This window comes from Chelmon rostratus, chromosome 24 (genome assembly GCF_017976325.1).
Source record: "Chelmon rostratus isolate fCheRos1 chromosome 24, fCheRos1.pri, whole genome shotgun sequence".
Lineage (NCBI taxonomy): Eukaryota > Metazoa > Chordata > Actinopteri > Chaetodontiformes > Chaetodontidae > Chelmon > Chelmon rostratus.
Window position 1 is genome coordinate 1,891,535 of NC_055681.1, and position 24,852 is coordinate 1,916,386.

The 24,852-nt window shown below is 42.5% G+C and overlaps 1 protein-coding gene across 1 annotated transcript in view; it reads right to left on the reverse strand.

The window, feature by feature from the left end:
* The window catches only part of LOC121627261 (inactive dipeptidyl peptidase 10-like), a 45,419-nt gene that overhangs the window by 4,055 nt on the left and 16,512 nt on the right, over positions 1-24,852 (reverse strand). Inside the window, exons 2-23 of the mRNA XM_041966077.1 lie at positions 23,836-23,950; positions 23,648-23,743; positions 15,106-15,200; positions 12,880-12,954; positions 11,252-11,304; positions 11,015-11,096; positions 9,697-9,817; positions 8,728-8,882; positions 7,608-7,705; positions 7,390-7,513; positions 7,143-7,181; positions 6,418-6,525; positions 6,214-6,305; positions 5,014-5,061; positions 4,797-4,915; positions 4,116-4,163; positions 2,947-3,045; positions 2,746-2,815; positions 2,075-2,203; positions 1,925-1,990; positions 1,050-1,104; positions 120-219 (exon numbers count right to left, since the gene is read on the reverse strand). Coding sequence (XP_041822011.1) covers positions 120-219; positions 1,050-1,104; positions 1,925-1,990; positions 2,075-2,203; positions 2,746-2,815; positions 2,947-3,045; positions 4,116-4,163; positions 4,797-4,915; positions 5,014-5,061; positions 6,214-6,305; positions 6,418-6,525; positions 7,143-7,181; positions 7,390-7,513; positions 7,608-7,705; positions 8,728-8,882; positions 9,697-9,817; positions 11,015-11,096; positions 11,252-11,304; positions 12,880-12,954; positions 15,106-15,200; positions 23,648-23,743; positions 23,836-23,950 — 1,987 coding nt within the window. The remainder of the gene's footprint in view (positions 1-119; positions 220-1,049; positions 1,105-1,924; positions 1,991-2,074; positions 2,204-2,745; positions 2,816-2,946; positions 3,046-4,115; positions 4,164-4,796; positions 4,916-5,013; positions 5,062-6,213; positions 6,306-6,417; positions 6,526-7,142; positions 7,182-7,389; positions 7,514-7,607; positions 7,706-8,727; positions 8,883-9,696; positions 9,818-11,014; positions 11,097-11,251; positions 11,305-12,879; positions 12,955-15,105; positions 15,201-23,647; positions 23,744-23,835; positions 23,951-24,852) is intronic.

Consider the following 24,852-nt stretch of genomic DNA (forward strand, 5'->3'; position numbering starts at 1 on the left):
GAAGACACAGAAATGACGATAGTCTGCGCTGCGGCGGCTGAAGTAATAAAGATTTCCACGTCCCTGCGGTGTGTTTGAAAGAAGAGGAGCTGTAAGAGCTGAAGAGTGACTGGACTCACCGTACATGGACCAGTCAATGACCGGAGCCTGAGCGGCAGCACATCTGATCAGCTTCTCCGTCGACTTCAGCATCATCAGCGTGAGGAAGCCGCCGTAGTCCTGTGAGACCAACGCAAAGCTGCTTTCACTTGTTTGGATCCTCATGAAAACATGCAGCGAAACACACCTCTGCAGGATCACTGTTAGACTCATTCAGGCCCCGACAAAATGTTCATGCTGACGATTCGGTTCGGATCCAGAGGGCGACGATGCGACTACATAACGGTGAATCGTGCATCTTGCATTTCTGCAAAATGTTGGGAACCACTGCTTTAAGAAATAAGAGGAAAAGCTGCACCTCCGGTATATCTGATGCAGGTGTTTCAGAGAGTTCATGCATATTCCTCTCATAGCGTCTGTATTCATTTCGAAAATTTAGTGTTTTGGCCTGTTACCGAAATATCTTAAAAATTCCCAGAAGGCCATTTAACAACGCTCAGCGCTGTGAAGGTTTTTCCAGAAAGCCAAACATCCTGTCTGCTGCACAATAATTAAGAAAGTGGAGCCAGAGATGAAATATTTCCAATCTGTATGACACAGAACAACATTTAAATATGATGCATTATTATGGATTAAAGGTCCCACAGACCCTCGCAGGTGTTTTCAGGTATGAAGATTAATTTACATGAAGTCATCAGTAATTATTATTTATTATGATAATAAATTGGATCAAGCACTTATTAATGTCTTATTCACAGGATTGGGCTGATTAAGATAATTCATGTCAAACGGCTTCATAGAAATAAGCAGTAATGAGGAGGTTATTGAGGGAAAGCCCTTGTTCATGGTCTAGTAGTTGTATGATATGATCATGCAGAATAAGGCATCAATAAGTGCTTTTTAATATAGTCATCTGAAAAATCAAGGTGAAAGGTTTTACTAAAACGAACCTCTCCGAAGACCCCGACTCGAGTGCGATCGATGAACGGCAGCTTCGACAGGTACCTGCGGCACAAAGAGGAAACCAAAAAACAAGTGGACTCCAGCATGTGAAGGTTTTGCAGATGTTTTTTAGACGCTCAGCCGAATCCAAAGGCTGAGAAGTTTTGAGTTGGCGGATTATCAAATTACCACACAGAGTTACTGACAGGACTCCTGTGGCGCCTCTGTCATGTCACGATCTCTGTCTGGTATTTTGTGCTCATTCCTGTCTCTCTCTCTCTCTGCCCACAGGTACATGAGTAGGGGCGGGGCTGAGCTCCTCAGGAGGGGAAACTGACTGAACACACCTGACATTAATCAGCCCATCAGCGCTGGCTACTTAAGCCGGGACCAAACACTCCTCAGTGCCAGAATATTCCCTCATGTCGCCATGCATGGTTTTTGCTCCTGAGGAGAATCTAGCCACGCTTCCTAGTCATTGTAGTATTGAGAATTTTCCTGAGTCATCCTCCCGAGTTTCTGTAAAGTTCCTGTGTTGCTACTTTTTGAGTAGCAACACAGGCTGTCATGGCCGAGCCATAACAGCCTCCTCTCATCATGAGAGAGGAAACAAGGAGGAAAGCACCATTACTGTTACACCGACTGTGTTTTTACTTTAAAAAACTGCATTTTGTGTGTTTTTCCTGAATTAATTCTGTTAATTCACTGAGAGCGACCGTGCTCCTCTGATAAAATGTCTCTGCATAAACAAATGAGTTCAGTTTAACTCGGCTATATGTTAGGTGTCGTTTATCTGCAGGGTCTCTGCTGAGAGGGATTATTGTTGTGTGAGTCTGTATGAGAGGGTCTGAGAGGCACACAGATTGGACCGCATGGTACGTACTCCAGAGCTGCGATCTGGTCCTCTGCGTCCACCGAGCCGAGCCCCTGATGGACCTGCTGCAAAACCCTGTGAAGGACGAGGATGAGGGTCACTCAAACTGTTAACAACGACTAAAACTACCAGCACATGTTGAGTATTTACGTGAAGCACCTTTGACCTCTGAAGCCGGACCCTCGGCCGTCGAGTCGCGCTACGATGACCTGCTCTGAACCCACCAGCGCCCAGTCCCAGTCCGGCCTGAACTCCTCTGTGACCACCTGCTCGCCTGGAGAGCTGCCGCTGTGAGGCCAGAACCACAATACACAGCACAAGTACAAGTATTGCAGAATTGTACTTCCATGTGGTACTTGAGTAAATGCTTGCATTGTTTGAAATGTAGCACCGTTTTAATGTGATTTATAAGGGCCTGGTTCAAGGAGGAAAAAGCTGTTTCTGGACAAATAACTGTGTGCATAATAAGAATGATTTATTGTTAGTTAATATAGAATTTATTCTGACATATTGATCAAATGACCCCAAAGTCTAATGTGCTGCTTTTCTTACAGTCATGAAGATGAATTACATGAAAACAGTTTGAAGTTCAGAAGAAGAAATTCCGCATTTTGTGATGTTATTGCATTTAAAGAGGACTATAGGACATTTAAATTGAAGCTTAGATGTTAAATTCACATATTTTCATTCATGAGCTGCTGATTTGTTAAATGTATAGCAGCCTGCAGCCCCAGAGGAGTGACGCTGTCCTGAGTTTGGCCTTTGAAGCTCACAGCGCTGCTGCTGCAAATGGAAAAAAATGGAGATGTGATGAGGTGGAACGGGCTTACACGACGAGCAGGAGGCCGTAGAGGAAGGACTCCGAGAAGTCAGGAGGATAGATGAGCTTCAGAGGCAGCTCTGCAGGGAGGAGGCACAAACATCAGCTGAAGGAGGTGAACCAGAGGACCCAAACACCAACAGGAAGACGTGTGCATGTGAACGCGTCATGTGTGCACACCAGCGCACACGCAGCTGCAGATAATTCCTACCAAAGTTGTCGTTAGCGATCATCCGGATTTCCGTCCGAATGGTCTTTTTAGTCTCCAGCGCCGACCGCAGAGGGAGGTTGTTCTCCAGGATGAAATACGCTGTGAGGTGAAAAGACAGAAGGATCAGAGTAGAACAGAGAACGGAGAACAAAAAGACGGAGCAGCGCCTGAAGTAGACGTCACTGAATGAGTACAGAGGCGTTTACTTAAATATCCTTTTATTAGCTGGTTTGGAGGGTTTTGGATCACTGCTCTTACCTGAGCAGCACCTCTGATGTGCGGTCGCTCACCACAGCTCAACACTGGACAATTATTTTAATAATTAAAGGGAAAATTATTCTAATAATTAATCGTGGAGGTGTCACTTTGGGCTCTGGGTCATTGTGACAGTCACTCGATTAAGGGATCAAATAATTAGCACATTAATCCAGAAGGAAAAGAATCATTGATTGAAGATTTCACTGGTGTAGCTGGAGAATCCCCTCAGGTGTGTTGATGAGATCTGAGCACATTTAGTTGTTTGTTGGGAAAAAAAAACACGATTCTAAATCAAATGTGTGTATTTCTACCTTCAATTCACAGTTATAATGTATACGTGCCGCCTCGGCATGAGGGAGATACGAGCATGTACGGCTATATAACTAAATTCTCCTCATATATTCATGTTTCCTGCTGCTGTGGAGGCAAAGGTGAACCGCGAGGTCGTGCAGACATAAAGACAAGATAGACAACAGTCCACATAAAATATTCATCCACAGCGATGGAAGAGCATGCCTCCATTCTTATTTTATAACCTCTTATACACGTAGTTTCCTCTTCTGTATGTGTGCCATTAAACATGACATACTTTCCAATATCTCAACTCGCTGCATCTTATTTTTTTACAGAATTTCCGACTATTAGCTATAAATATATAAAACAGTTGTGGAGATGAACAGCAGCCGTTTAAAGTGTGAAGCACAATCATGTTAAAATGTACAAACTGTGAATGCAGTTTGGCATGCGAGTGGAATCCAACAGCTGCTGATGTTTTCACACAAATGAGACGATGATGCTTAATTGCCGCGAACTATTTTCCATTTGAGAGCAGATGTGAGAGGAAAACACACATCTGCCCGCCCACACAAGCACCGAACGCTTTCACGACAAGCGGAATAAAGACGACTCACAGTCCACGTCTTCAAAACTGAGAAGCAGCACAGCTGGAACTCCAGGACCTGCGATGAGAGGGAAAAACACGCTGTGGTTTTTACGAACGTGACGCCAGATGCTGATAATCATCCATCCTGTTCGGGCTGAGCGTTGACACATTGGACATTTTATGTTTAATGGGAGGCACCACAGGTGGAAACACTGGTCGAGTTTGAGATTTTGGGCTATTTGTCTTCATCCAGAATACAAATTTGGGCGTTTATTTCCATTCAGATTCCTGTTCTGGACATTTCTGCAAATCATTGGATGTTAAATAAATAATGAATCATTTGTATGTTCAAACAGAAACAGTTTTAAAATAATAATTGTCTAAATGTGAGAAATCAATGGGATGATTATGCATGTATTTGCATTTTATTCCGACAAACATGACAAAAATAGATTTCTTTATGGAGTTTTAGTCTTGTTTTCTTCCACTGTACGAAATTATGCAGTAAATCTCAGACTGAGTTATAAAAAAATCATTTAATGTGCATTTTTAATTAAAATAAAGAGATTTTTTATTGTTTTTTGTTATAGGGCCATTATTCTGGAAAGACCAATAAATAATTATCAATTTTCGCTTTATTTATTATTTGTTATATTGATTTGAGTGCAGTAAAAAGCATATTGCTTCGATTTCTTTGACTGTCTCTGACCTTTACAGTACAGGATGGCGTGCTGGGCGTCGGGGCTGACGTCGGCGTCGAAGAACAGACACTCGTCCTTCAGTCCACAGGTGAGGCATCGCCGTGGAAACAGGCCCAGTGTGGACACACTGTCAGAGGAAGGAGACGCCGCGTTTGAACATAATGGTGGAAAATGGAACAATAATGATAAATAAAAGGCTTTGAGGTTCGTTTGAGTGTGTTTTACCTGTATAAATGTCTCTGTTGTGCAGAGTCCTCTGTGCTCAGAAAGTATCTGTGTGGAGGAAAGCAGAGCAGCTAAAGTAGAACAAGGTCATGGATCCATTATAGATCCGCCTTCACCCGTCACTGCAGATTATGGCTGACCCACCGTAAACGCAGATTTATACAGTCCTGAACCCTGCGGCGCACAGAGCATGTTAAACAATAGCTGTTTTCACACATGTAGTCGCTGTTTGCTTCTGTTCTCCCTCCGCAGAACACAGCTGGATTCAGCAGATAAAGACCGAGACCGAGCCGCAAACAAGACGTTCAAGTTTCTTTGGAAAAGCCTGGAAAATTGGAAAATAGCTTTCATCAGGATCAAAATGAGGCTTCGCACAAAAGAGCGTTTCCTGTCTTTCATCAGTTCTGAGCGGCGGCACAATAAAGTCACATTTTTAGGACGGGATAAAAATCACATGTGGATAACAGCGAGTATTTTTCAGCTCTGGGTACGTTTGAGGTACAAGTCTTTTCATGCCACTTTATACTTCCACTCCACCACGTTTCAGGGGGAAATACTGTGCTTTTTACTTCATCTGACAGCTTCACACACTATCATAAACAGCTAACACCATGACGTCACCCACTGGTGAGTTTGGCGTTATGCCATCTTGGTTTTTGGGAGCCAGAAGTGACCATTTTTGGACGAGAGCGTGGAGCAGGGGAGGATACGCGTCGCTACGCCTCCATCCTGATTGGATCTGACCGAGGAATTGGACCAACATTTCCAAAGACAAAGACTCGAAACGAGAGCCATCACATTAAGTGAGAAACAGGGTTATTTTCTCATAGGCTTACATGCAGTCACACTTCTTTTTGCAACCAGTGGAGTCGCCCCCTGCTGGCCATTAGAAAGAATGCATGAAACTCCACATATTGTGTCAATGGATACTAGTTACTTTGAAAATGAAGATTTTTACTCACAGACCTCTAAAAATGAAATGAAATAATTTAGTCTAATAATATTAATCAAATTAAATATAATGTGACAGCATCACAGGGAACATTTAGCTGTATTGCATTGATACCTGTATTAGCAGTAACAATAACAGTATTAAAACAGTAGTGCTGGGAGTTGTGGTTTTACGTATGTAACGCAGTAATAATTATTATGTTTGTTCTGTTTTTGCATTTAATGTGAGAAGCAGAACTTTAAACTTACATGATCTGGTTGTTTTCATCGTAAGCTACGATCTTTGTCACCTCCCAGCCTCCTGACGTTAAGTGTCGGACTTCGTCGTGGTCGCTTCGTAACTGGAAGAGAAGCGGCTTTGAGGGATTGGAAACACAAGACAACACGGCACCCAACGCCGTCGGACGTTAAGATGCGGAATGAACACAGATAAAGAAAGACGAGAGGAGTCACCTTCCTGGTGAACATGGTGATGTGCTGGAAGTCTCCCTGTCCTCCCTGTCTCACGGGCAGAGTGAGGAAAAACCTGCTCCTGTCCTCGGAGAACAGCGGTTCCTGTCTCTGCAGAGACAAACACAGACCTCAGAGGCGACGCACTTCATGCACGAATGACTTCTGCTGCTTTCCCTCAGCGGTGCTTTGAGGACGATAACAGAGGAGACAACAAAAAGGATGCAGGTGTTTCCACTCAGGTGGGCTGCACTGCATTGACATGCTCTGCCATTTAGATCTATGGGCAAGACATCAGTAAGCTGCAGGATGTGATCAGACTCTCAGTCAGAACAGTGCTGATAATTAGAGACGGGATATTATGGTCTGGCTGCAGAGCATCGACCCCTCATTACAAAGATGAGTGCACGTTTGGGAACTCAGTGGCGCAAAAACAAAGGTGCTGGTTTAGCGATCATATTCTCAACAAATGGGTGAGCGCACATTCTGAATGCTGGACCCCTTCAGCGAGGGGGTCCAGCAGTCTGTTCTGGTGCGGGTTTGGGTCCACTTAAAGGGGAAAGTCACTGCAAATCAATGCAAAGTTCTTCTGAGTGATCTTCTTTACCCGATGATGCAACATTTATAATATTAGACTTATTATCTGTGTCTGGAGAGTCATTTCACTGACTGTCAGTACAAGTCAGAGCCTCACTGTTGTCATGAGACGTGTCTGTTTTCAGGTTTACCTGTCTGGACAGCCAGGTCTGCGAGGAGTCCTCGTGTCTCTGAATAAAAGAGGAAAAAAAAAAAACATGGCTGCATGTGCTCATCAGCTTATTTAAAAAATCTAAATAAGTGAAAAATGAAATGTAGTTTTAGTTTGAGTCAGTAATCACAGTAATGATTAACTGATCTATGAATTCTACTGAAGTACAGGACTGTTCGGGGGTCAGTGGAAACAGAGGAGGCTGGAAGTATGTCGTCCACACCCACCTGAAGACAGGCCCCGATGGTGGTGTCACACACCGTCAGCAGCGAAGCATTCTGGGACCGGCTGAGCCACCGCACTGCGAGGTGGGTATTACTGATCCACTTCACCATGGTGATGTAGAAATCCCTGCAGAGGAGACTCAGACTGAGGATTTCAGGCCTGTGTTTGTGTGTGTGTGTGTGTGTGTGTGTGTGTGTGTGTGTGTGTGTGTGTGTGTTACCTGAGCCTGAGTTGATCCGGAGGCTGCAGCTCTTGAGTGTGTGTTGCTCCAATCAGGTTGACCACAGACAGCCTGACGGCAGGGTTTGTCTGACCGGCCTGAGGGGGGAACATTCTGATCAGATCATATTATGGGAAAGACGTTCGATATGTGGAGATCAATCACAACTTTATCATCTCTCTGAGGTACAACAAGTACAAACACTCAGATGTTGTTCTGAATTTTGACCAAATTTATTTGATTTTTTAAGTTTGGCCCATCCGCTAACATGGAGGGGGCCTATGACCTATACTGCACCTGACCACCAGGGGGCGACTGAAACATTTTGCTCACTCATGGGGATCTTTCACATCGTCCATCTTTCCATGCAGTCTGTGGGTCGTCAACGTTCAGAATAGATAGAGTTGAGCCTCTTTTTAAAGCTTTAAAAACACAGACTAAAACATGCAAACCAACCAAAGTCAAGCTCAGTGCTTCCTTTCTTAATTCATCTGGTTTTTATTTCACGATTTCATCTCACGCCGTCGCACAGATGCATCACAGCACACTGAAACGTGCACAAACGAACAGTAACCACACTTCTGAACAGGAAGTGAATGATCTTCAGGGGGCTCAGTCGCTCTCTGAAACCAGAGAAGAGGAGTCTGCCGTCCTTTAGTGAGGCTGATAATCCACACAGCACCGGGCTGAATGAAGTCTGCACTGAGGGTGTTTCAGGAAGCTTCCACTCCATTACAGTAATGACACATTTATTCAAACTTTATACATATGAATCCTTCAAATTAAGTCATTTTGTCTGTTTAAGTGCAGAAAAATGCTAATTTGCTGGGTTTGAAGTAAAAACCTGTTTTCAAATGTCTGGACTTCATATTTACTTTTAGGACTTTATTGTTAAGTTTCTGCTGCTTTTTAATTGATGCCACGCTGCTGCCAGTGCTGGACTTTTGTCTACATTGAAACTCTTATTCTTGGATCGAGTCTAATAATCATCAGGTCTAATTCAGGTCAAATTGCTTGTTTCTTTCCGACGTACAGTCCAAAATCCAAACACATTCAGTTTGATTTTGTATCTCTGTGATGTACGGACTTTATTTCCCACAATCCCACATTCCAGACTCACCATCGGATACGGGTACTGTAGTCCTTTAGGGTAGGTGGTGCCGGTGAACTGGGGCAGAACCATGCTGGGTACCAGGGTGTCGTTGATGGTGAGGAAAGCCAGTTTCTCTCCGTCAGGCGACCACCAGTGAGCCAAGTGTGAACGCAGAATCTCCTCTGAGAAGAAAAATATGCAAATAATAAATATTTGCATCACAGTTTCTGTCTTTTTTCTTCTTATTCTGACTCTGATCAGCTGAACAGGCTGAACTTCTGGAGTTTTTGTTGCCGTTTAGATTTGGGCATCTGTTGTCAAATGCACTACATGTTCAATTAAATCTAATGGAAAATGCTTAACTGTTATTTCACAGAGCGTTTCTTCTTTCTTCTTCTCATTCTTGCTGGTGAAATAGGTCTTAATTCTGCTTTCCCTCACTGTCAAAACATCAGCCAAATGGCTACAATCTCGACGAAATGCAAATCAAAGAGAGAGAAAACACACAGCTCGCAGTAAATCTGCAAACAGCGACGATTCTCTAATGTTCCCCATCTGCCTCGCTCTGTGTTTGTGCTGCTCTCTGTGCAAACTGCACCCGCCACCACCACATCGCCGAATTTGTTTACACGCCGACTTAATGGATTGTAGAGGCTTGATGTTGATTTTTCATCGCCATTCTGCTCCGTTTGTCTCGTCTGCTCCACTGCATTTTTAATGCAAAAGACAAATCTGCGAAACTGCAGAAGTGAGGCGACGCTGCGCAGCTACAGCCTCCACCACCAACCGCGCAACATCTCTCTCTGCGCCAAGAAGCTCGAAGAGTTTAAGCACGTGTTCAGCAGCTATTACCAGAAAATGACTTGTGCAGCACTGACTGCTGACTCGAACTCTTCATTAAATTTGGGTTAAACAGATTTTGTGCAATCAGAGCTGAAGGCCGAACGTGATTTTGCAGCATTGCTTCCACGCGGAGCTCCAAAGGACCACACACACCTTCGTACAACCAGTCGGCGAGCCCGTTGAAGATGACTCCCTCCGTCCCGGAGGAGGTGATTCTCAGAGAGTTGCTCCTCACGTCTGACTGGTAGTAGATGTTATTCTCAAATATGTAGATCTCGGGGGAAAGAGGGGAGAATGAAGTTATTGATCGCCGCTCACACTTTTTATTAGTCGTGTTCTTTGCTGCAGCTTTTCTGCCGTCAGAGTTCTGCTTCCACTCGTCCGTTCGATCTGTTTTTCTTTTTGATTTCCTCTCTGATGAGTTTTGTTTTTTCACATTAAAGCCTGGCGTTTATCTCCCCGCACAGTGACCGTGTGTGTTTACTCCCCTTCCTCCATCAGTGTTTTAATATTTGCATTTGATCAGCCCGACTCATCCTGCATGTAAACAGATATCCCGAGTCCTCCTTTTCTCCTGCACAGAGAGCTTTTCTGCTTTTTTTTTTGTAATTTTCAGCTCTGTTGTGAACATCCATTAGTTACACAGCTGCCATTTTGAATTGCTTTTGAAAAAAAGTCTGTCACGCTGCTGCGAACCAAAAGACACATCATGCAAATGTGACGTCAAAGGAGCCATTTATAGAATTCAACTCTGACTCGCAGGAAGAGTTCACCCTTTAGTACAATCTCTGAATCTGAGGAGTGGATGCAGAAATCTCACCCATGATGCAACTCAAACTGGCATATTACAGCTGCTTATTACAACCCATATTTACATGTTTTGCTCCGAGGAGACCTCTAGTGGCCGTCGTAATTATGATGGCAGTCAGGTGACGTCAGTGTAACGATGGGTCAAACAGACTCAGGACTTTTACCCTCTGCTCATGTTGCGTGTGAAACTGAAAGTCAGCGTTGACTTCTTTTCACTTTGCTAAAGAACATAGGTTACGCAACATACGTAATGTTAAGCCAACCTCCTCGTCATGTGGTTAACGTCGTGAAAAGGTCAGTCTGCTAAAGTTTAAGGCATCAAAAATACTCAAACATGCAGATCTTAGTCTTATTAGTCTATTAACAGCAGTTTTCTGTCTTTGCAGAAGAGAAAATCATTACAAACAGAGACACCTGTGTGGGTGTGTGTGCGGTCCTTCTGAACTGTATCTTTGCCTTTGGTGGATTTCGATGTGTTCACTGTCGTCATTTTCTTGTAATTAGGAGCAAATTGAAATGTCCTTTCTAGGAACCTCTTTGTGAAATTACAGTTAGATGCTTTCGAGGAACTTACGAAATAAAAATCACCTGTAAAATGAAGAGTCACCTGTGCTGCCTTTGCTCAAATAAAACCGTTATATTATAACACACTGAGCCTCACCAGCTGTTGTCCTTGTCTTCCCCACGCTGCGTGTTGGAGCACTGCGTTGTGAACCTCCGGAGGGTTCAGCTCCCATACTTCCCTGACGCACACATACACACACGTACATTAACAACCAGCATCTGTTTCTGAACGTCACTGTGTGTGTGTGTGTGTGTGTGTGTGTGTGTGTGTGTGTGTGTGTGCCGGTGTGATTTTATCCATTAGAGCATCCAAACATAACGGGAACTTGCTCACCTCGTGTAGATGTTGTAAACGATGTAGGACGCCGTGTAGGAATATCTGTAGATCTGCAACAAGAGTTCAGCTCATCACGACATCCAAACACTGATCCACTTCTACATGACACCTCATGTCAGCGTCATGACAACAGCACAAAACTCAAGACGACAGGAGGACGCAAAGTTACAGGAGAAGCTAACAGCTAACAAAATGTGGACAAAAGAACAGAAACCAACAGCTCGTTGCATCATTTATCAAAAAAAGGTGACACATTTTTAGATGTTTTCATGTTAAAAAGGTGTTTAAGTTGCATGTGTGAGCCCTGAGATGGGAAAAATCACCTTATTCCACACTGTCTGACAGGATCATGTATGTATTCTGTGAGCTTGTTCCAGCTTTGCATTCACGCTACATGATGTTTACACTAAACTAATCCATGTCTTACATATCATTTCTCCAAAATGCAGCCTGACACATTTATAGAACATTTGGGAACGACACTTTTTTTGGGGGGGCAAACATCCCAACAACTTCATTTTCCTGCACTGCAGGTGAACTGTGCTACAGGATGTGCACGCAGCACAGCCGACTTCCCTTCATGCATGGCGGTGCATTAACTGAAAGAGATTCAACTGAGAGCAACTGAAAATCTCAGTAAGTTCTGCTACTTTTACCTCAAGTGAATTTCACGTTGCCCTGGCAACAGATAAAACTGGAGAGCAATCAATTAAGCCTCAATACGCTGAAGAGAAGTGGAGTGAAATGTGCAGCAAATAATCAATGTTTCTGTATATACAGAAGGTTTTTTGTAAGCTGTGTCCACTCAAACATGCATCCATCTCTTTGAGAGGTCCTTAAGATGTGCTTTCAATCTGACTGTCATTACAGAGTCAGTTTCTGCTGCAGCGTTTCTAAACCTGAGTCTGTTTGCAAGCAAATCTAAAAATCAATGCAGAAGTCTTGACTTTGAGGAGAGAAGAAAGCGTCATGATGAGTGACTGAATGTTAACACACAGAAAAACACGACGATGCACAAAGTGAAAATGCACAAGACGCACAAAAGCAAACACTCAAAAGCTAACAAAACAGAAACACAACAAATCTGTGCACACCTGTGCAGTTTATTTCCGGAGAGAAACAGTGTGTGTGTGTGTGTGTGTGTGCGTGTGTGTGTGTGTGTGTGTGTGTGAGGCATTCAAACTGTTAATGCGCGCTCGGTCCAGCCACCAGACTCTGAATTACTAAAAGCATCAAAGTCAATCCTCTCATTTCAAGTCAATTCCAACTGAAGAAACAGAAAGTGGCAAAGCGCTCTTCAGAGAACAAAAAAGCAGAAACACGAACATAAAGAAGCACATCACAAAACTGCAGATACGTGGCCAGAGTGTGTGTGTGTGTGTGTGCGTGTGTGTGTGTGTGTGCGTGCATGCAGATGAGTGAGTGACAGCACCCATGGGTGTTGCACAGGAGCACAATGTAAATGACAGCCTGCCAGGAAGTAAACAAAGACAGGAAAAAACGGCTGGTAGCACAGAGGAAGATCCGCAGCTCCAATCACAGCTTGTGTTCGTGTTCTTTAATGATGTTCGAGTGATTTTGATTTCTCGGTTTGGGCTGAGGGTTCGTTTGATTTTGAAACTCACCTGTTTGACATCGTAAGCGAAGAGAACGTACTTCAGGTCTGCAGAGAGCGAGAACTTTGCCACCTTGAAAGCCATCTAACAAGAAGAAAACAGAAGCTGAACCACAGAAGACTTCTGGACTTGAAACATGAGAAAAGCTATGCTAGTGGCTCTGCAAGGCTGTATTTGAGCACAGCCATGTTTTGAGCTAAATGCTAACATGCTCACAATGACAATGCCAGCATGCTGATATTTAGGTTTTTTAGTTTAAGCATGTTAGCATGCAAACATTTTCTAATTAGCACTGAGTGGGAATATTCAGGGATTTGGTCATAAACCAAATTACTGGACGAACTGAAGGGAAAAGTCGGGATTTCAGCTGAATTCATCCTCAGAATCAAGTTTTTACAAGAAGCTCAACATGAAAAATTTACGTTTAAGTATTTAAAAAAAGTAAAAAAAAAAAAACAAACATACAAAGCAAATCAAAAAAGAAGAAAAGGCCGTGCTAGCAGCTCTGTGAAGCTTCACTTTGAGCTAAATGCTAGCAGCATCATGCTAACACAGCTCATACTGACGATGCTAATATGCTGACGCTAAGCAGGTATAATGTTTACCATGTTTAACAAGTTTAGCGTGTGAGCATGGTAACATTTGTAGTAAACACAAAGAACTGTTTTGCAGGTTTTTGGTGAAAAAAAAAGTTAGTAGGATTCATCCTCTGGGGACCATGAATGTCGGAACAAAATCTCACAGTAAGCTATCCAACAGAATTTCAACACCACAACAACATGAGCAGGATTGGGTTTTTTGCATGAAGCTGAAGACCTAAAATGTGTAGAAACTTTTGCAAGTAAGCAGCCAAACATACTTCCTGTACCGAAGAGAAGGACAACATGAGAAACAAAGGGAGTGAATCTTGATGATTTGTATTTGACAGGTTATGAACGCTCTATTGTGTCCGCAAACATTGTTCATATTTCCAGCTTTCGTCCCTTGACAACGACAAAGCGATGCAGCAGGCGAATCTAATCTAGCAACGAAAGGCCATAAAACCACGAGGGAGCCGCAGCAGGTTTTGACATTTCTGGGAGAGGACGAGGTGGACAGATATTTTATAGACGACATTTCCAAAATGTCCAGAGTCACTGTTGTCGAGTGAGATGATGAGACTGACCGTCAAAACTGTGTCTTACTTAAAAATGATGGGCGTTTGGTTCGTGGACTCATTAATTTGGAGATCCTGGTGTTTCTTTTTGTCCCTGAGAGTGAAATACATGAAATTTGTCCTTAATTCATATCTAGCTCTCTTCTAGAATAGTTTGCATGCTGCAGCTCGGCACGTTTGCAATTTTAGGGGGGCAAATCAATGACTTAACTACCAGGCCACCTCTGCGCTTTCATTTGGTCTGCATAGGTTGACAGGCTTACCGCGGGGCCCCAAATCCTCATCAAATCCCCTTATGCAACCATTAAAAGTACAAGCTACAACAGCGTGGAACAATTCTGCAGAATGAAAAGAGGAAGGCGGGAAAAGAGCCCTTCAAAGAAACACGTTCATCAAAAAAAAGGTGCTTCACAGAGACGGCGACAGGGTGAGAAGAAAGGGTTTATGATTTTTTAGCCTGTGTGAGCGTTTTGAAACAGCAGGATTATAATGATGCAATCAGAAGCTAAATTTGGCCTGTTTTTCATCAACATTACTGGTTGGATTACACCGAAATTTAAAGCATTTAAAAGGATAATACGATGACAAACACTGACATATTTTCATGTTCCTGGAAGAAATGTTGCATGCGATTTTGGTAAATGTTCAAATTGTGCTGTTCACACCAAGGAGATTAAAAATGGATCATTCTACGGACTATTCAGGGATTTGATCGCACGACAAGCAGGAAACACTAATGTTTCAAGCTGGATCTCCCTTGTCCTGACGACTGTGCTGAGGTAAGTTGAGGTGAGCAGATTTAGCGACCTCCGAGGCCGAGCTCGCCGACAGGGCGGACAGCTGGGTACACAACCCCCCTCCTGGCAGCGTGTTATCATATTCTGATTCTGCAGGTGACAGAGCGACGAGCTGCTGCAGCGCTGACATGTTTCCTGCAGCCTCCGGGGATCCGATCACACCGGCAAGACAAGAAGAGAGCAGCTCCGTCGCTTCTTTGAAGAAGAGCGTTGAGGACGGGCCAGCAGCAACATTAACATGCTGTGAAAAACACCAATAAAACGCAGTTTAACAAAACTTACAAACGTGCTGTTGCTCAGAAGGACCTCCGTCTCGTTCAGAGCGAAGTTAAACTTGATGACGTGACCGTCGCGGTTTCTGTACACCACCTCTGAATCTGAGAGAGGAAACACGGAAACATTACTGACAATAATAATAATGAGGTTATTATGATTACTACAGGTTAAGATAAAGAATTTTTTATTTACTTTCAGCTAATCGGGCAGATTACACTGAGTGGAGTGAAGAAAGTCATGTTGCAAAGTCCATTACAGGATCAGGTCAGTCCAGCATATAGTCTGACCCCAAAATGTCAGAGTGAAATCAATTAGCTTAATTGAATCTGTGATTACCGGATTCATTCCCAACTACATTTGCAAGAGCTTTCATGCAGTTTGCAGACTTTGATGAGCTAATTGGTGCCACAGTGCTGAGCCTTGATGGGGTGAAGAGGAAGCTGTAATGTTGGTGGTGTTGCACCATCCTAATTGACTTCATCCTGCTCTGAATATGTCCGAATGCGTCTCCACAAGCTTATTGTTTGGCGAGTTATCTGCAGTCAGGAAGCCAAACAGGTCGGATGATGCACAATAAGTGAAAGAACATCTGTACAGCTGCTAAATACCAGAATAATTCACATTTCATAAGACATCATGTTGTGCTTCAGCAAATAATAGAAAATTGTCAAGTAGTGCAGCCATGTATCATTTATTTGTTGCGTTTAAATGACTGAAATTATCCAGATGCACTGGTTTCCAATATGTACATCCCTAAGAGGCCTCTGCATGAGAAAAGACACACAGTTCTCTTAATGGACCATGTTCGCTGTGATGTAAGGACTTTAAATGTGAAATTGAACATGACGTCAATCAACCCGAGAGGTCACCCTCATGATAATGGATGTTATTCCCATGGGTAGTCTTCCTCTTATCTGTCAAATAAAATAAAAAGAAGAAGAAGAAGAAGAAGGCGGAGCTGCACCTTCTGCAGGAGAAGAAAAAGAAGCACAGCCTCTCCTCTTACACTGGGGACTCAGAGGCTGTCGCTTCATTAGCCATCTCTCTGAACCTGACCGTCTGTCCACGGGGAATATTTGTAATTCACAGCATCACACACACACACACACACACACACACACACACACACACACACACACACGCCTGGATATTTCTTATCTTACATAGGTCAGAGCTGCATCTTCCAGACCTGCTGTCACTTTAATTCACGTTGCATGTGAGCTGAAATCCTACAGCAGGTACACTTGTTTAAGGTGCAAATCTCATATCTTCTGTGTTTCTTGCTCTTTAGTTTCAGCAGCGAAACACAGCATATAAAGAATAAATCGAGAGGATTTTCAGTTTATGCTGCATCTCCTTTACTTTCGATCTCTTTTTGTAAGTATGTAGTGTCTTATTCATGTTGTTGAGTCTAAGCAAAGTGTTTCAGATTCTAAACGTCTTCCTCAGACTGAACCAGAAGCAGCTGTGCCTCCGATCCGTCCCTCCCTCTCCCCCCCGACCAACTCCTGAAACTCATTTAGAGTGAATCTGTGGCTGATTGCAGGGGAGTAAATCACTCACTGCTGTATGAGAACAAGCAGCTTTCAGGCTGAATATGCATTAACAAAGAAGTGCAAAAACACTAAATATGCCTTCACATTGGTGGAGTGAAAAAAATTATGTAGAGGATGACATGGTGGATGCATCAAAGTAAAAAAACATGAAGTAGTAGCAGTACTAGTTAAGAGAAAGTTCATCGTGGAATTTGCAAACAGTGGTGGAAAACTCTCCACTAGGTCATTCTGGTTCATATTGTTTTAATTTTTCGTAGCTCAGATGCCAATAAAACGACAGTTTTAGCTCTCTCCTCTGGTGTCTGAAATCTGCATGAAGCTGACTTGAGACCTACTTTCAACACCTTTGCCCTGCCGCCACGCCTGATAAATTAGACGCTCTACTTCCAACAATCCACCGTAAAATTGTGTCACCTGTCCTCACAGAAGAGACTAATGGACAAATTTGTACCAGAACTGTCAACAAAAAGAGTGGACGCTATTGCAGCTGCACATTTCTGAACATGTTTTTGGACATGAGATATGAAGCAAATACACATGGGTGTCATGTCTGGGCGTCCACATACTTTTCCATGACTCCATGTAGCGTCTGTCAGCAGCAGAGGATTTGTTTTAGGGTTATATTATCAAAGAAAGGATTCTTGTTGCTCGTCTCTCGCATGATTTACTTATTTTACATAATGTCATCATGAACGATGAATTATTCATGTTGTTTTATTCATATGGGTCACTGCTAAAGATGTAGCCTATTGTTTGTGCAAGCCTCATTAGCAGTCATGTATGACAAGCCAAGCAGCATGATGCACTCATCCGCAACCCACTCTGATTACACACACACACACACACACACACACATCTTCCTCTCTTATGTAAGTACCTGGATGCTTTCTTCATCCACGGCTTAATCCAATATAAACAAGCTCGCTTCACATTAATGATACATTAAGAACAACGGATGCATTCATAATTATACTAATACACATTTCAACTTTGACCCCACACATACACTGAATATGTCACAATAAATATAAGTAATGAAACCACCTCCGCTGAGAGACGATTGTATGCTTCCTGTGGTAACATCAAAAATCAGTGTAGCATCTATAATGCTGACAATGATGCAAGAAAACGATTAATAAGCACAGATAGCAGTACACAGTGCTGATAGCACTGCTCCAGCAAAGCCGGCAGAGTCCACACAATGACATGTTTCTCTGGTTTGTTGGTTTTTGGCTAAATTGAATAACAACAACAACAAAAAAAATGTTGGGCATCAAAACATTCAACAGTTACTCCAAACCAAAATTATTATCGTTCCTGAAGCGTTCCTGAGCTTGTTTTTTTTACGGTAACTGGACTAATGTTCTGAGGGCGGGGACTGTGTATTGCTGTTCTTCTATTGGTTCAATGAACCGTCAGTAAAATCCTGCCAGGAACTCTGGGAAGTGGCCACAGAACTCTGATGTTTTTAGCATTTTGGCAGCTGCCATCCCTAAACGGTGAATTTGAAATAATTTCCACTGTCGGTTGTCACGAAACCTTGAGCAAACACTGAGTGAACATGCGCAAGGTTGTTAGTTCATTTGTTAGCTCGTTAGCTACATCCATGCTCAGCTAGCTAAATCTGGAAACGCTGTTGCTAATGCACGCAATAGGTTGTTTTTCCTCTTTTGTTTAGCAAGAGACAGTCCTTTTATCTTATTTAAATTATACTTTTTAAAGGTGTTTTTCATTTATTGGAGCTATGACAAATGTTAATAAAAAATGTTCTTACTTCTGGAGCAGAAACGTGAAGTTCCACTTTCTCTTTAGCTCTCTGCTATAGGTGCTGGTAGATTTTGTTATCTCTGGACAGAGTCAGGCTAGTTGTTTCTCTTTGTCTCCTCTCTTTGTGCTAAGCTAAAGTAGTGGGCAAAGAAACATAAGAGTAGTTTCCATCTTCTCATCTAACATGAAGGAAATCTCAAACATGTTGTTCTACATCCTCAGAAATATCTTACTTTATGCTGCCAATACTCATGATCTAATCTGTCTGTTTAAACAGGATGTGAGCTTGATGACATTATTTATTTATTCATCACTCAGCCATATTTGTGCTGAAGGGAACGTGCTCTCTGCGGTCAGGGAAAAGATTTGGGCGCTGATGTGTTTGATTGTTTTGCTCTGGTTTCCTGATGGGTTTGAGAATTTCATCTTAATAATATTCAGCTCTTGTTTGGAAGCCACTGAACTCAAGAAGCAGCAATTTCACATCTTAATGTTTCCTATTATTTCATTTTTTTCATCAGTGTTTGGATGTGATTTTGACATCCTGGGGGTTTGGAGGGCTCATCATGAATTCGCTGCCTCTTTCTTTGCTTCAGTCTGGTGCTTTGTGAAGTACTGTTATAAAAGATATGATGTAAGTGTCTCTTGTGCTATTAAATTAGGGTGAGCAGCCATTGAAGCCTGACCGAGATGTTAGAGGAGAGAAGAAGAAATGAGTCGACTGTTGTCAGGGAAGCAATTTCCATTACAGACGTGTTTGAATTACACCCACAACACCTCACGGGGGCCCAGTAGTAAATCCAAGCCCAGACCATGCTCTGCTACATGGCCTCTTGGCTCTCATCATCCCCCGGTCTACATTAGATTTACACCACACAACATGTCAGCCAGTAATTTCCCAACTTCATCATCAGTCTCCATAAAACAGCTAATGTGACGCCTGACCCCCGACAGAACAAGTTAGGTCTTACTCTCCCTTAGGCGAGTGAGCCCTTTCACATGCAAGTATGTCATGTGATCAATTGTTCACAGGAAAATATTGATTACAGCTGCTTTGAACACGTGTACTTTTTACCTCCAGACTGAAACAGATTGGGTCAGATGAGTCGTGACGCTCAAATCCTGTTTAGATTGAATGTGTCCCTGCTTTTAGGGAGTGACACACGGTCCTCACAAGCACATGTAAACATGCATCTGTGTGTGTGTGTGTGTGTGTGTGTGTGTGTGTGTGTGTGTGTGTTAGAGGCCATCTCAACCAGAGCCCATAATGAGAAGCCACAGGCCGCAGGACTAGTCATTAGTATTATCTCCCTGTGGAAGGGAAGGACGCAGCAGGCAGTGGATCTCTGTTTCGTATCCAGAGCAGGAAGGCCATCTCTCACTGTCTCCCTCCACCTCTGTCCTTGTGTCTCTCCGTCTGTCACTCCCAGCAAGTCTCCAGAAAGGTGTTATGGATATATTTAGTCATCCACTTTCCCGATTTTACCATTAAAGCTGTAATTTAGCTGTCATGTTGTCAACAAACCACTGCGGCTTTTATGTTTTTGTGCTCAGCTCCTCCAGCTATAGCTGCTATTTTTCTTCTCTTTCTTCCTTAATCTTTTTTTCGTCTCCGAGCCCGAACGCAAACACAATCTGTCATGCTGTCGAGACGCCAGTTAAACAACACGGACATCTGAGATTCGCCGCATTTGGGCCTGAACGCGAGCGAGAACATGTGGAGGAACGTTGCTCTCTGCACGCTGCTCGACACAATAAAGCCCTCGGCCACAGATTACACCTCCAGCAGGGTGCGTCTTATGTAACATGGGAAGAGAATGTAATGAGGAGGTGCTGGCGATGTGGCCTGGGGGAAAGACTGAGGAGGAGAAAGGTCAGTGAGCTCAAGTGGCGGGGAGTGGATGGAAGCAACGTTTCTCCAAATGGAAGGAAAACAGTGTGAACACACTGCAGTGTACTGTTAATGTTTCTCTATCTTTACGCAGCAGGTTCATTCTTCTCTGATGCATGTGTGCATGAATACGTCGAATTAATGTCAGTTAACTCAATATTTGACGATGCATTTCATTTGCTGCTGTCTTACGCTTGTTTGTGAGCAAATAGCGAGAAAGCAACCCTTGAAAAAATGGCATTTATATAACACTAATGTGTTTTTGCAGTGTTGCAATGGGAAACATAATTGCAGATGATGCTGATGTTTACAGACATTTTACCAGGTGAGGCAACAAACTCACTCAGCTCGTTGAGGTTGTGGATGGTGGATGTACAAAGCGCAGGACCAGTTTTCACAGGAGGTTTGAGCACGTTGCTCAGGAAGATCGTGGATTGGCTAAATGCTAATAAAATAAACACAACTATATAAACATTTATCATGCTTTCATATGAGTGCATGTTGTAGGGAAGACAAATTAAATATAGTGAATGCTTTTAAATATTTCTTCACTTGGCAGATGCATTCAATACAAATTGTCCTAATTACGTTGACTTTATGGAAATGGGACTTTTTTATTAGTTAGTTTTTGCTTAATACATACACATTTTATGGTTGTCAAAAGTATCAATACTTGTATACTTTTTAAGTATCACATGTTTAAAATTGATGTTAATTATGCATTCGACAGCAACGAGTCAGCTATTATATACATACTCAGTAAGTAAGTGCGTTTTTCTGCTGCTGGTATCCACTATTTGTAGTAGAGTGTGTGAAGTATCACCACAAAATGTGCGTTTTATGCTCATTTAACACAAAAAAAGTTTTTAAGAGAACTTTTATTGGAAGTGTTAAAAACAAGAAGAAAAGGGATTGAATCCTTGGTACATTAACTCCAGGTCAAGGTACATTAATATACAGTTATCTCATTTCTGCTATTCTAATGCAGGAACCAGGAACAAACATGCACTGCTTGCTTTTCCCTCTGGCTTCCTGTAAAATTAAGGGTTGATAAGAAAATTTTATCGACGACTTTTTAAGACCTGCATCTGATCAGATTATCCAGCTCGTTCAACAACCTTCTTTTTACTGGCTTGTTTTTATCATTTAATGGCTGGGATTTAATATTTTAATCTAATTAAGGATTGAAAATTGATAAGTCAGACATTACAGCAGATGCAGCTCAGATTTTGGCTGTGTGGTGTGGTTGTGATGCAATCGGCACAGGATCTCGTTTTCAAGCTTTTTTAAGCACTATATTATCATTGTTATGTCTTAATGTTGTTGCTCACATGTGGTTTATCACAGGGTGGGAGGATTTTTGACCCGAGGCTCTGCAGGCCGTCGTGCTCTCGATTCAGCTCGACACTGTGAAGCCATCTGTGTTTGGACATGCAGGTCAGCAGGAGTCACTTCAGTTAGGTCATGTGTTTTATACACTGTGCACAGTTTGTTCCAGGGTGATGATCAATGACGGGAGATATTTAAAGAAATAATCAGAAGATCCTGAAAAAAATTCTGGGGATGAAAGTACCTCCTTATTGGCTGAGTTACAAGAAAAAACATTTTTAGATTGATAAAATTTCCAGTTAATTAAATCCTGCTGCCTATTTTTATTTATTTAATTCATTTTTATTTAGATATTTTATGTATAATTACATTTATTATTTCTAATTAAATTTAATGTAACATGTTTTTTAATTTAGATTATTGACATTTTTAGTTTGATTCATTTACATTTTTTAATGTTTGAAAATCTAAATTTAACAGATGCAATAAAATTTAAAAAAGGAAATCAAACTCATTATTTTATTTAATTTCATTGAATCTTTTTTGACCATAATGTGAAGATATACATTTTTCAGGAAGTACAACTGAAACATTCACTGAATAAATAAAAAGTACTTCTGCAGAGTTTTTCAGGATTGTGAGAATAGTCTGGGTGAATTTGGACCTTCTGTATTTCTAAAAACCTGCGTGTGGCCTTGAATGCATCACAGATTCCCCAAAAGTCTTTCAGCAGTATGTATGATTTGCTTTTCCGTAAAAACTCAGGTGAACACATTCATTCAACAGGACAAACCAGTTTTTACCTGCCTGCAGAACTTCTTCTATGTGAGATGAGATTATTAGATTATCAGGATTCCTTCAACTTTGATGAATTCACTGTAATTTTGCAGACAGCAGCTCCCTTTATAGACTGTAATCTTGGTGAATAAATGGTTTTAATATATATGGAATTGATGCTGGCCACCGCTCTTCACTGACAAATGTTTGGAGACTGTAATGAAACTCAGGTGGAGAGATTTTCATTTGCTGCTTTCCACAGTGAACTTGTGTTTCCTCCCTGGTTGGAAGATAACGTCCGTCCTCAGCTGTGATGAGCTTTGACTTTTAATTACACTGATAATCGCACAAGTTAGCATCATCTTTATAGTTAGATGCTTTTACCATAAAATATCCTCTTGTAGCAACTAAAGCATTATTGGACTTTTTGTGCTCACGTTTAGACACTAACAGCACTTGGTTAAGGTTAGAGAAAAAGTGTGGTCTTCGGTTGAATACTGAAAAAGTCAAATGAGCCAAAAATTTATAATTTATAAGCCTGCAACAGCTGATTTTTTGGCCACTTGGGGGCAGCAGAAATGTAATAGAATATTTATAAGTTATATTCATGTAGAAACACCTTAAAATCAGCGCCAAAGTTAGCAATTAGCTGTCATATCAACTTTTAAGCAAGTAGTGTTTGCTTGTTTCTGCTGTCCTATAAATGCCCTTTCATCACCTTTCTCTGCAAGTAAATCAATGTATTCTGGGAGACAAAGACACACTGTAAATAGGACTCCAGGAGGAATCCAGTCAATGTTTTTACCTTTATTTTGGTGAGTTTAAATTCTTCCTTCTCAAAAATTCAAGGTGTCACGCTTGCAGCAGAAAATAAACCTGAACCAGCGCTGCTGTTCAAAGTCAGAAATGAGCGCCATGGTGTTGAAACCCCGCTGCTTTCAAACCTGAACCTCTTTTGAATTCCTGTCGGTGACGAAGCCGCCAGACATGACCAGCTGTTCCATCCAGGCTAAACCTGACCAAGAGCACATATATTTCATTTGTAGTAGAGAAAAATACCAAACGTCACCTCACCACTTCCTTCCCCAATGTCACGCCGTCCTCACCCCCTGAGCTTCGCCTCCATGTCTCCCTCAATGCAGACATGACCAGCAGCTAATGTGGGCAAATGCTAGCAAGCCTTCCTTTGATTTGAGGAGTCCCAGAGCAGGGAACATGCAGCACTCACCGCTGATCCACATGGCCTCAGGGTCGTGAACACTGAACTCTGGTTTGTACAGGTCTGCCACGGTCAGCCTGGACTTGCTGCTGCCAGGGAGCTCCACTGGGAAAACACAGTGAACTCCAGTCAAGCCCAGCCAATTCTTATAGCGTCATCAGAGCAAAGGACATCATGCGTGTGTACGCCTGACGTACCAGGTGTGAGGACGACCACAGACATGGTGATGAGCGAGCAGACCACCACGATCACCAGCAGAGAGATGGCGATGCCCTTCCAGTTCCTCTGCGGCGGGCTGACGTCCACGAACTCCTGCAGTCACACAAAAATAAACAAGTTCTCATCGTCGTTCCCTCGCGGCCTGTCGAGCCACAAACAGCCCCAACGACACCTCACAAAACCATCATTTATGACCAAACACCTGCAGAACTGACAGCATTCCCATCAGCCTCAGCTGGAAGATGGCGAGCATGACACCACACCTGCTGAACATCAGCACATTAGCACTGACATTGTGAGCGTGTTAGCATGTAGCCTCACAAAGCTGCTGCACTCTCACTCTCTGTTGGAAACATTCAGTGTAATGTCAGTAGGCAAGAAAATATACAAAAGGTAGTTTTAATGACATTTTAATGCAGATATTTGACATATTTTCCCAAGTTTTTGACAAACCAACATCTTCACCACAAAAAGATTTACTGAGGAGGCATTTGTTGTAATTTTAGGAAGGTGGACCCCAGTAAGTATCTAAAACACTGACTTCCCGTTTTCTCTTAGTACAAAATCAGAAATCTGCTTTCTACTGTCAGAATAAACAGAATAATATTTCATGTTTTTACTGGATAAAATCTATTTGATTGATGATTCAAGTCGCCTTTGGTGTCGACTGTGATTGATTTTTGGATTTAGCGGTCCAGCTCTTCTTAAAGCTGGACAGTGAGGGGAGACAGAGTCCTCATCTTGTCCACAGATTGTCCACCCTGAAGAGACATCGGAGTAAAGCGGTTTGTGCAAACAATCGGGCTTGACATGAAAAGTGTCATCTGAGCTTTTGATTGTGCATTTTCAGCCTTTCAGATGCTGCTCTTATCTGCACCAAAGGCACAAATTCAGCGCTTTGCTAAAAGACTCTTGGACATCCAAGCTTCCAAGTTACATCGTTTCAGGCTCCGATGATGAACGTCACCTGCAGCCGGGACGTGAACACGAGAGAG